Source organism: Trachypithecus francoisi, unplaced genomic scaffold (genome assembly GCF_009764315.1).
Source record: "Trachypithecus francoisi isolate TF-2019V2 unplaced genomic scaffold, Tfra_2.0 Lachesis_group1, whole genome shotgun sequence".
Classification (NCBI taxonomy): domain Eukaryota; kingdom Metazoa; phylum Chordata; class Mammalia; order Primates; family Cercopithecidae; genus Trachypithecus; species Trachypithecus francoisi.
Window position 1 is genome coordinate 40,654,110 of NW_022681454.1, and position 13,182 is coordinate 40,667,291.

Genomic DNA, 13,182 nt, shown 5'->3' on the forward strand with positions numbered 1-13,182 from the left:
ATTTTCGGTGATAGGCCTTTCCCTTGTCTTGCAGATCAAGATATTTTGGAAACTATATTGATAGACAGCTGTATCTTCCCAAGTACCACAATAGTAAGTAGATAAGTTTTAGAATTACATCGTTTCATGATTTTTTTTTAAAAGAAAGTGTTTTAAAGCCTTTAGATTGAAATAGTTTGCTGAATATTGAAGCCTCTTAAATATAGATTCTTTTCGACTTCTAATATCATTCATTTTGGTGAACATACCAAAAACTATCTCTTTTGAAAGTTTTTTTTTTCTGGATTTTTTTCTATCTTGAAGACCTTCCCTGTCTCCAAATCCAATCAGACTATGTAAAAATAGTCATATTCCTGCTCTGTTATGAAAAATAATGGAATGGAAAATATTGCTGGTTAGATATTTTTTGTATACTTTTCTTTATATATGTTTTCCCTTGATAGCCAGATCATTTGAGCAGTCTTATTATTGTGATGCTGTATGATTTCCAAGATAGAAAATTTCAAACTCGTGTCCTTTCTGATAATGAAGAGTCCATATCAGAAGTTCAAGAAGTAGAGAACCTTCTTAGCAGGTAATCGTAAAAGTGAAAAAAATGTTTTATATGAAACCTACATTAGCATTTTTATTGGTAAAATTACATACAGTATAATGTATAGAGAAGAGTTAAATTTGATAGAGAAAAATATAAAAATTCATAAATTTCTTGAATTCCTTTACAGACAGTCTTGAACAGTTTAAGTATTTTGTTTAAAATGAATGTTTTTTTTTTTTTTTTTTTTTTTTTTTTTTTTTTTTGAGACGGAGTCTCGCTCTGTCGCCCGGACTGGAGTGCAGTGGCCGGATCTCAGCTCACTGCAAGCTCCGCCTCCGGGTTTACGCCATTCTCCTGCCTCAGCCTCGGAGTAGCTGGGACTACAGGCGCCCGCCACCTCGCCCGGCTAGGTTTTTTGTATCTTTTAGTAGAGACGGGGTTTCACCGTGTGAGCCAGGATGGTCTCGATCTCCTGACCTTGTGATCCGCCCGTCTCGGCCTCCCAAAGTGCTGGGATTACAGGCTTGAGCCACCGCGCCCGGCCTAAAATGAATGTTTTTCAAAGCTTGAATTACAAGATCCAGTGTGTAAGCATGTGAGAAATCATTAAAAATTCCCAATAATTTTTAGCACATAAATTCAACTGTATTTGAAACAGCTAGTAATTGCTTAGTTCACTTTATTTATAGCTTTGTTAAAAAAAAAAGAAAACCTCTAACATGAGTCAAATGAGAAAATTCCAACAGTAGACAAGAATCAACTATTTTTCCAAAGTAAAGAAAAAAAATTCTACTTAAGAACAAACTAACATCTTAAATTTATTTTCTTTTTATCTTAAATATCAGCAGAAGTCTACCATGAAAATAAGAAGCTTCTACCTCAAAGCATAGATGGGATAATGAATTCAATTAATGCATGAAAATGCTTAGTTAGAACCAGACATAAAGTAAATTGGTCAGTAAATGTTAAGTGTTACTGTTTGCTATGGTTTGAATGTGTCCCCCAGAATTCATGTATTGGAAACTTAATCCTCAGTATGACAATGTTGGGAGTTGGGGCCTAATGAGAAGTGTTTAGGTCATGAAGATTTCAGCCTCATGAATAGATTAATGCTATTATCAAAAGGGCTTGTGAGGTGAGCTTGCTCTCTTGTGCTTTTGCCCTTCTGTGTTCCACCATTTGATGATGCAGCAAGAAGGCCCTCACCACATGCCAGCACCTTGATTTTGGACTTCTCAGCCTCCAGAACTATGAGAAAATAAACTTCTGTTCTTTATAAATTAGCTGGTCTCAGGTATTTTGTTATAGCAGTGCAAAATGAACTAAGACACTGTTGATTACAGCTTTTAGTACTATGTTGTTGAACTTTAATAGAAAGTACAATATAGCAACGACAACAATCTTGTAAGAAGATTTTGGCTTAGTGAATAATCTGATTGTCACTGTCAACAATTGTCAGTATGTCTGATTTTATAGGAAATTTAAGCAGTTTATTTAAATTATTGAAGGCTGAGACCAGAAGACTCAGGTAATAGAGTAATGATAAGAATAGCTTACACTTATTGAGCACTTAATATGTATCAGGCACTGTTCTAAGAAGCTCTTTATGTAACAACTTTATGCACTGGTTACTGTTACCAACCTGTAATTTTACACATGGGAAAAATGAGGAACAGACAAGTTAAAGCAGGGGTCCCCAACCCCAGGGCTGCAGACCAGTACCTGTCTGTGGCCTGTTAGGAACTGGGCAGCACAGCACGAGGTGAGTGGCAGGTGAATGAGCATGACCACCTGAGCTCTACCATCTGTCAGATTAGCAGCAGCATTAGATTCTCATAGGAGTGTGAACCTGATTGTGAACTGCATAGGGATCTAGGTTGCATGCTCCGTATGAGAATCTAAGGATTCATCTAATTAGATGATCCTTATGAGATCATCTAATGCTTGATGATCTGAGGTGGAACAGTTTCATCCTGAAACCATTCCCTCCACCTTCCCCCAGTTCATGGAAAAATTGTCTTCCACGAAACTGTTCCCTGGTACCAAAAAGGTTCAAGACTGCTGAGTTAAAGGGACTGTTTAATGCCACAGAGCTGGAAAGGGGAGTAGCCAGAATTCACACTCAGGAATGACTCCAGAGTCCAAACTTCAACCATTTATATGCTAGCATTCCTTCCACTTAGCATAGTGAGGCTTGGCTGAGGTACTCTGGAAGTTTAGAACATAGTCATATCTCATGTCAGTGTCATAGCCATGATAAATCATGGGATGGAGAAGAGCAAAAGCAATCAGATATATGTACTCTCTGTGTTAAATAAGTAAGGATCTTGTGCCTGTTTACTTTGGGTTTGGGGGAAACCACCTTATTGGTAGTACCAGTATTGGGTAGCCTGACTCCCAGGATGGGCATTCAGAGGAAACTTGGTGGAGCAATATGCTATGGGACAGGCTCTGAGTTTCGGTTTCCCTGTGCTTCTCCTAGTTTCTGTTTGACATAGTCAGGATTTAGGGGACTTTCATGTCTGAACTTAGTCTCAGAGGGAGAGATGAGAGCTGGGGTTATGCTGAATCAACCAAGAAACCCACAAGGCTCTAACCAAGTAAGAAAGATTACACTGGTTTCATCAGAAGAAGACTTTAGCTGAGGATGCTGGCAAGGAAAGTAGGAGTAGGACAAGCAAAGGACCTGGTTTAAGAGGTCAGAGGAACCAGAAGATATTAATGTCTAAGGATTTCTGATTCCCCAGATCTTCCCCATTCCCATAATTCACATCATGCTACCACCTGCCTTAACACATATTCTGGTTACATTGTTGTCAGTACAATTGTTTTTTCCCATACCCAAACCAATAGAATTTTATGCATTGCAAATCTTATTGCTAGGAATTAATTTAGGAATCTTATTCCTAATCAGTCATATTGTACTCAATTCACGTTATACTGAATTCATAATATACTGTAGGAGAAATGTGTATGTTTAGTGATTGAATTGTGGAGAAGAATAGTAGCACATTTCTGAGAAAATACATGTACAAAGATGCCACAGTATTTACTCAAGAGTCTTCTTAGCTTTCAAGTAATTGAAGCCATCTTCAGTTAGCTTGAGCAAAAATGGAAAATACAGATGCTAGGATATCTCATACAACTCAAGGACTCAGGAAAAGAATGAAATCAGGAACTGGAAAGATGTTAGGACTTTAATTTGCTTTATCTCTTTATCTTTTTATCTCTGCTTCTCTCATAGTATCTGCTTCATTTTTTTCCCCTGCACATCTGCCAACTGGGCTTTTCTAGTAGGGCATGGAAAAGGCCCTACTGTTGTACCCCAGTACCCAAGCTTATGTTACAGTTGTACGCTAGTTTCTTCACTTAGACTAACGTATTATCTTACCTCCCATTTCTAAATTCCTGTGAGAGGAAATTCAATTGCCTCAGTGCAGGTCAGTTACAGTCTCTCCTGGGCCAATTCCCTGTAGCCAATGAGGTGGTATTCTAAACCACAGAAAGACAGCTGGAAGCCAACTCTATCCATCTTCTAGGGCTTGAGACTGTAGTTCCCAGGGAAGTTCAGTCACTGCAAGCTCAAAGTATACCTTAGCATCTATCTACTTAGAGGATAAAGACTAATTCTTTTCTTTTTTTTTTTTTTTTTGAGATAGAGTCTTGTTCTGTTGTCCAGACTGGAGTGCAATGGCACAATCTCATCTCACTGCAACCTCCACTTCCCGGGCTCAAGCAATTCTCCTGCCTCAGCCTCCTGAGTAGCTGGGATTACAGGCACACGCCATCATGCCTGTGTTTTTGTAGAGACGGGGTTTCAGTATATTGGCCAGGCTGGTCTTGAACTCCTGACCCCAGGTGATTCTCCCGCCTCGGCCTCCCAAAGTGCTGGGATTACAAGTGTGAGCTGCCATGCCTGGCCTGATAAAACTAACTCTAAGAGGTTCTAGAAGAAGAAGTAATTAGCAAGAAGCTGAATGAGAATGATTTCCTCCTTGTAAAAGTGATTTGACCTTTGTTGTTGTTCCTCCTGGGAATCCTTGTGTTTTTTCACTCTTATACCTCTATGCACCAACATGTATCTTTTTCTTTTTTTTTTTTTTTTTTTTTTTTTTTTTTTTTTTTTTGAGGCGGAGTCTCGCTCTGTTGCCCGGGCTGGAGTGCAGTGGCCGGATCTCAGCTCACTGCAAGCTCCGCCTCCCGGGTTTACGCCATTCTCCTGCCTCAGCCTCCCGAGTAGCTGGGACTACAGGCGCCCGCCACCTCGCCCGGCTAGTTTTTTTGTATTTTTAGTAGAGACGGGGTTTCACCGTGTTAGGCAGGATGGTCTTGATCTCCTGACCTCGTGATCCGCCCGTCTCGGCCTCCCAAAGTGCTGGGATTACAGGCTTGAGCCACCGCGCCCGGCCAACATGTATCTTTTTCTTCACTTATTCATGGGTTTAGACATGTAATCCAAGATGATACCTATTATCATTTTTTTTTTTTTACATATGAAAGATCTTTAAGAACCCATTCTTTGTATAATATGCAACTGTCCTTTTAATACTGTGTGACTAGGTTAAAAAAAGAGAGCCACAACCCCTTGTTTCTCACTCCCCATGCCTTTCCACCAGTCCAATAATCTATTTCTCTTAAATTATTTGCTGGACTGTTGTGAAGCAGCAATTGGAAAATAAGCAGTGAAAAACCAGAGAAAGGAGGGGAAAGACTTAGTTCTCTTTCCAAACCACCCCAAAACCATTTATCCTGATGTCTTCCATTTCACAGCTAAGGCATCACCATCTACCTAGATATCATCCTTGATTCTTCTTTCCTCCCTTCCCCTGCACTCAATCTGTATCTAATGCGTCAAGCCCTGTAACTCCAATTCGAAAGCATACACTGAGCCTGTGCACTTCTTTCCGTTTCCACTACTACCATCCAAACCTGTGCCACCATAATCTATCACTTGGACTATCATGATAGCTTCCTTAGACACATTTCCCTGGCCTATAACTCTCACTTTCCTGCAATCAGTTCCACATGGCAGGTAGAGTGGTATTTTCAAAATGTAATTGTGTAGTCATGATAGAATATCTTGGATCAGACTTCCCCTTCTACTGTAAACAACTAGAAAACTGGCCAAAATATATTATAGGACATAGAGGTTTTGGACATTAGACAAGCAGCCACACAGAAACTTGATCCCTGAAAGAACAAAACAAATGAGGTGAGCCCTAGAATAGTCCTGGCTTTATGCCTGGAAAAATTCTCAAACTGCAATGTAGGAAGTAGAAAATAGCAGTCTTGCTGGGTTAAGAAACCAGAGACCAGTTTTAGAAGATTGAAGTGATTGTTTTTTCTTCTTTATTGTATTAAGTGACCAGGTGATTTACGTTGACTGGTTTATGAATGTTAAACCAGCCATGCATTTTTGGGATAAGGCACATTTGCTCAGATATATTCTTTTTGTTGTCTTCCCCAGTTTCTCTCATTCCCCATAATGCTCCAGAATTTCTAATTGCCAAAATGCCCTTTAAATACTTGTTCATGGGTTTTATCTCTCACATTCTCTCCACTCCTTCTTCAGAAAGTCTTCACCTGTTTCACTTACCTAGTAAAGAGTCTGAAGCAGATGTCTGATTTTATATTTTTCTGGGAAATTCAAGCAGTTCGTTGAAGATTATCTTTTGGCATTAAGAAAATACAATCAAGGTCAGGCGTGGTGGCTCACACCTGTAATCCCAGCACTTTGGGAGGCTGATGTGGGCGGATCATGAGGTCAAGAGATAGAGACCATCCTGGCCAACATAGTGAAACTCTGTCTCTACTAAAAATACAAAAATTAGCCAGGCGTGGTGGCGTGTGCCTGTAGTCCCAGCTACTCAGGAGGTTGACGCAGGAGAATCGCTTGAACCCTGGAGGCGGAGGTTGCAGTAAGCCAAGATTGTACCACTGCACTCCAGCCTGGTGACAGAGCAAGACTCCATCTCAAAAAAATAAAAAATAATAAACTGAGGAAAAATGGCATATTAGTTAAGATTATTTTTTGCAACTGACAGATTCTGCAAAAGAGGGACTTTAAGATAATTTTTGGAATGATTGAACATGAGGTTGCAGGAAGGGCGGTGATGTAGCTATGCTTCTACTAACTAGAGCCTGTGACTCCAAATTCATCAGGACTCTAGTCTCTGCTTCTCTGTGCCTCCGTTCTCTAATCATTCTATATTTCCAGGATAAGAAGCTTGGCTGCCAACAACTGCTTAACACAGAAGTTACATCTTATAGTACCAAACACTGGAAAAACTGGCTTAACTCTCTCTTCCTACATCCAAAAAATCTCTCTGTCTTTCTCTCTCTTCTCTCTCATGCACGCCAGTTGGGCTTGAACTCTGCAATCAAATTACCTGAATTCAGATAATTGAGAGAGAGAGAATATGGAAGAGAGAGAAAGAGGAGATGTGACGTGGCGTACCATAGGAGTGGCAAATAGTTCAGCACGTGACTGAAGATAGATTTATGGATGGGAGTGATGGGAACTGAGGCAGGAAGAGTTGGTTCAGGTTAAACTATTAAGATCCTAGAATATCCTCATAAGCAGTTTAGATTCTGTCCTGTGGCTGATGGATTTCATCTAAAATTTAAGCTTAGGAATCACATAATTATAATTTAATATTATAAAGGAAGCTCTGACTGTGTGTGTAACTGGGATGATGGTAAAAAAGATAATCAGGCAGCTCTCTGTGATAACATACAAATTGTAGTAGAAAAAGGACTTCTGGATAGGAATATTGGGGAAGGCTACTTTACTACCATTTTCATCATTGCAGTCCTCCTTATTTAAAGCTATGGAAGAAGCTTTATTTAGTAACCACAAGATAGGATACTTCATCTACAGAAGTATAGGTCTGGTTATCTTAAGAACATATGGATTTGATATTTGCCCTAAGTCTAATATAGTATATTTATATAAAAATCTATATAACTGCATGTATACTTTAATTTTTGTGGGATTAAATTTTGTTAAAAATCATGGTCCAAAATGTTTACTATCTGGAAAATTTATTTGGAGATTTATTTCTCCTTACACTCCTCCCATATACACAGCAAATATATATTTTTGGCTTCATATTTTTAGTCTTTAATGATTGAATAATTCAATAAATAGCATTTATTATGATAAATTTGAACTAAGTAGGTATTTGCAAGTACTGTTAATAACAAATAGTCTGTACTCAGAATATCTCACAATGTATAATATAGAACAGTAACTCACCCCTTTTGCATTAATTTTTTTTAGGTGCATTAATGTACTATGTCATTGTTTTAGTATCCACTGCCGTAGTTCTGTGACATTTGGACACAGAACTAGACAAATCTAATTTTATTGTAGTCCTAAAAAGCTTAATGTTTGACCACCTTTCCCTTTCCTTCCCAAGTACCCTTATCTTCTCTCTCTCATATACATACACATAATATTCCCACATAAACAATTTTTTTGGGTGAGATGTTCTCATTCTATTGAGTGGATAAGACATGTAGAATAAGGACATTGCAGGCATAAAGAAAAGACGTAGTGATTTCACAGTTGGTGCTAAAAAAATAACAGAGATGCCCATTTACTACCCGCTCTTGTCCTGGCTCCCAGCAGGACAATGGTTTCTTTGAAACAATTTAGGTGGGCCTGACAGTGATTCCCTGAAAGTGTCATCCCTTTCTGTGCCACCCACCAACCACAACTCAGATCATATTTGACTCTCTTGTGATATCTCTTCTTATTTCTCACTCAAGGTTATAATTGAGGTTGATTTCAGTTAGGTTCCTACTGTGAAAATGCTATGAATATGGGTCAGGAATAAGTCCTGTGTTCTCATTCATTAAAGTTTTGGGCTATGAGATCAAGAAAAATCACTGAGCCATCATGGTGATGCTAACCAGTTCTTGTTTTTCTTTTGTGATTTGGAACTTTGAAGCATGGGACATTCAGAACTGGGAAGGACTTAATACAGACTCATGAAAGTTCTTTAATCTTATCAAGACTATACTGTTGCCATCTGTGATACTAATAACTAGCCTATAATGAGTGCCTGCTATATGCCAGGCACTGCGCTAAGAATTTTGCACACATGATTGATAATCACTACATTAATAACAAGGTAAGTTGACCACCTTTAACAGATGAGAAAACTAGGCTGAAAAAGGAGATTAAGTAACATTCCTGAGGTTACACAGCTAGTAAGTGATAAAACCTGGATTTAACTTCAAGTTTGTCTGACTCTAAATCCTAGACCCTTCTCAATAAATAAAGTTTGTCTTTCAGCTGGGCACGGTGGCTCATGCCTGTAATCCCAGCACTTCGGGAGACTGAGGCAGGCAGATCACTTGAGGTCAAGAGTTTGAGAACAGCTTGGCCAACATGACGAAACCCCACCTGTATTAAAAATACAAAAATTAGCTTGGTGTGGTAGTGTGCGCCTGTAGTCCCAGCTACTCTGGAGGCTGAGGTAGGAGAATTGCTCGAACCCATGGGACGGAGTTTGCAGTAAGCCAAGATCATGCCACTGCACTCCATCCTGGGCAACAGACGGAGACTCTATCTCAAAAAAAAAAATAAGTTTGTTTTTCAACCAGCAATTAATATAATGGCTAAGAAGTTGCTATACAACTATACAGGGGGAGCAAAAACAGAAAGAAATAAATCGAGATTATTGGATTTCTATTTTTTTTTTTTTTTTGAGACAGAGTTTTGCTCTTGTTGCCCAGGCTGGAGTGGAATAGCACAATCTCGGCTCACTGCAACCTCCACCTCCTGGGTTCAAGTGATTCTCCTGCCTCAGCCTCCTGAGTATCTGGGATTGCAGGCGCCCGCCACCACGCCCAGCTAATTTGGTAGTTTTAGTAGAGATGGGGTTTCCCCATGTTGGTCAGGCTGGTCTTGAACTCCTGACCTCCGGTGATCCACCTGCCTCGGCCTCCCAAAGTGCTGGGATTAGAGGCATGAGCCACTGTGCCCAGCCTTGGATTTCTATTTACAAATATGACACATTTTTATTTTAGACTTCAAAAATTTGAAATGGAATTATTATTTGTTAAAATTCTAAATGTAATTTTTTAGAGTTTCCAGTGGAAAATCGATAGTCTTGTCTCAAATGCAATAGATTAAGGATGGATTTTCTGTTTCTAGTTTTAAGATAAAATTGGCTGCGGCATTGGCAAGATGTCGAATCAAGCATGATGCCCTTTCAATATACCACATCCTTCCAGAAACAGTTAGGAAACAGGAACTAAGAGCCTCCACTTTACCACTTTATGCTTGGATAAATACTTGTAAAATCAGGTAAGTGTTTACATCAAATTCTTTATATTTCAAGTCTCTATCCTTTTAAAATAATGTGATGAGAAGCATTACCTTTTTAAGAGGTGGGGGTGGCACATCAAGGGGAGTGATTAGGCAATCAGAGTTAAGTTCCAGAGCTTATGACCAAATTACCAAAGGTAATTACATAAATATGTTAACTTCTCTGCCTATAATTATCTTTTAGCTTATTGTTAGTTAACATTGTTAGTTCCATTAGATGTAATGTATGAAGTGATATTTTTCTTTGTTACAGGAAAAAGGTGTTAGTGTTAAGTACATTTTTAATGTATTATATTTGTAATTACAAGCTACTGTTGTATATTTACAGCCCTGAAGAAGTTTATAATAATTTGAAGAGAAGAGGCTATAATAAAGTCAAATCTGTATTGCATATTGATGATAAAGTCTTTGCTGTGGATCAGCATTGCTATGATGTCTTAATTTTTCCATCTCATCTTAAAAATGATCTTATAAATATAGATCTTTTCAAAGATTACAAACTTATTTTTCAGGTAAACTAATATTTACTTTCATTGTGATTCTCAACAATCCAACCTAGCCAAAGAACTTCTCCACTTAAAAAGAAAACCTAATACTGTTTATATTTTTGTAGATTATCAGGGAAGTTTATAAGGCCTAATTGTCACCTTGAATAAAATTAATACCTCTACAATCAGTGCATCTGATTGGCATCTTTGTCTCATGTGAATTTATAAATAACATATCCTTCTCCCAGATTCCATAAATAGGAAGATTTGCCTTGCTGGCAGCTGTAAGGTTCTACTTTTCTCCCCTAAAGGAGAATTCAAGAGAAAGAACAATGAGACCTTTTCTTCCTTCCCTTTCTGGGGAAGATACTAGTGCCATCTTGTATATGAAAAAACAATTGTAATGGTTTTTCGTAATTTCTTTAATATAGTCTTATAGCTTTGATTTGTAAGAGGTGTATAAAGGCTATCAGTACAGGAAGAGAATGTGAGATATAATGTGGTTTCAACAGAACGAAAATAAAAGGCATAAAAAAGTAGTTTAAATTCGTTTTTACATCCTTAGATTCCAATTATTGCCTCAGATGTACCTTGATCTTCTAAGGTTTATCTCTTTTCCACATTCATATTCTTGGGCAGAATCTCTTACCATATCAAGCACTGAGATCAACTGCAGAAGCCCAACCTGTCAAGCCCCCTTTGATAAGCTTCTCAAACATCTTAGTGTCACTCTGTGAGCTAGTGGCAATTTAGGTGACAAGGTAATGGGGAAGAGAAAATGGAAGTAGTAGATGAGTGGGTTTTTGTGAAGGGGTAAGAACTGGAGCTAAGATAGGACATCATTAATCTGTTGACCATATTTTAGAGATTCTGGCATTGCTTTATACAAAAATTAGACAATAATAGTCATAATTTAGGCTAAACAAAGTTAAGTTCTTTGTTTTAAACATCAGTTGTCTTTGCTAACTCTTTACTTAAACATATATTAAGATATTAAAACTAAAATGGATTAGGTATCTAATATTACTATGAGGTACTTTCTTTTATGTAAAGCAAATAGAAGTCAGCTTATATTTCTAGTGATACCCTTTGAAATTCTAATCATACCATTATCTTATAGGACAAATCTCGAAGTCTTGCTGTCCATTCTGTAAAGGCTTTATTAAATATGGATGATGATATCTTAATGGTCAATACAGGTTCATGGTACACAGTTGCCCATATGTCAATTTTAACAAATAATAATACCTCAAAAGTATTTGTGTGTGGAGTACAATCACAAGCTAAGGATCCTGACTTGAAGACCCTTTTCACAAAAATGGGATGTAAAAGTATGTAAAAATATTTCTTCATTTGGTGATTATTGTTCTACAAGATTTTAGAAACGTTAAAAAGTTTTAATTTATTAGTTTTTTTGTAACGAAAAAGCTCTATATGTGAACTAATATCTTAAAATCCTAACTAATCTATATCTTATCAGATTGTCCTTGTTGCTTAATTTGGTTAAACAACTGTAGGTTAAATTAATATCTTGGTACTTTGTAACGGTGTTTGACATTTAGCTCACATAATTTGAGGCTCAAACATTTAAAGTAGAAATTTTATCATTTAATAAATAAGAATGATTATCCTTTAATAAATACTTACATAAGTGCTTAAGTGACAAAGATAATATCTAGGACTAGAAGCTAAGTCTTTTTTTTCTTTTTTTTTTTTGAGATAAACTCTCACTTTGTTGCCCAGGCTGGAGTGCACTGGTATGATCACAGTTCACTGCAGCCTCTACCTCCTGGGCTCAAGAGATCCTCCCACCTCAGCCTCCCAAGTAGCTGTGACTATAGGCTCATGCCAATATGCCTGGGTAATGTTTCTAATTTTTGTAGAGCCAAGGTTTTGCAATGTTGCTCAAGCTAGTCTCAAACTCCTGGTTCAAGTGATCTGCCTGCCTGGGCCTCCCAAAGTCCTGGGATTACAGGCATGAGCCACCAGGCCTGGCCTAGGAGGTCTTTTAGGCTTCTTGTTTTTTAAAAATGTTTCCATTGGATCATGCTAACTAAAGACTACATTTTATTGTAGGTTCAGCGAGGCAGAATAACTAAGCAAAACTTTTAACAGATTCACAGGGATAGGGAGACAAAAAGTGGAATTCAGGATTTGACCAGGAGAGATAGCCTGGTAAATACTCAGGATTTCACTTGGAGCCCCAAAGTCCATCTTGGATAGTGATCAGTCCTCCAAAGAATTAGAACCCACATTCCAGTCATCTTAATTCCCAATTAGATTAAGGTGATCTGGGATTGCTAGTGCCCAGTTTTAGCTGCCTGCCAGAAGCAAAAGTAAATTCCCTCTGGAGGAAAACAACACTATCCTACGTTTCTAATTATCTTCTAATTTTTTTCATTTATTATTTTTTAGTTTTTATTTTTCTGAGATGGAGTGTCCCTCTTGTTGCCCAGGTGGGAGTGCAGTTGGCACCATCTTGGCTCACTGCAATCTCTTCCTCCTGGGTTCAAGTGATTCTCCTGCCTCAGCCTCCTGTGTAGCTGGAATTACAGGCACCCGCCAACATGCCTGGCTAATTTTTGTATTTTTAGTAGAGATGGCATTTCATCATGTTGGCCAGGCTGGTTTCAAACTTCTTACCTCAGGTGATCCACCCATCTTGGCCTCCCAAAGTGCTAGGATTACAGGCGTGAGCCACCGCACCCAGCCCATATCTTCTGAATTTTTTCTGATGCAATATCTACCACTTAATTTTATAAAACACTGACAGAACAAGAAAAGATATGACTAAAAGAGAAACCACTGCAATAGATGCA

General features: G+C 38.2%; 1 protein-coding gene across 1 annotated transcript in view; it reads left to right on the plus strand.

Annotated features, from left to right (window-relative positions):
• The window catches only part of NSUN7 (NOP2/Sun RNA methyltransferase family member 7), a 57,825-nt gene that overhangs the window by 11,394 nt on the left and 33,249 nt on the right, over positions 1-13,182 (plus strand). Inside the window, exons 3-7 of the mRNA XM_033214065.1 lie at positions 35-93; positions 444-574; positions 9,702-9,854; positions 10,204-10,387; positions 11,484-11,694. Coding sequence (XP_033069956.1) covers positions 35-93; positions 444-574; positions 9,702-9,854; positions 10,204-10,387; positions 11,484-11,694 — 738 coding nt within the window. The remainder of the gene's footprint in view (positions 1-34; positions 94-443; positions 575-9,701; positions 9,855-10,203; positions 10,388-11,483; positions 11,695-13,182) is intronic.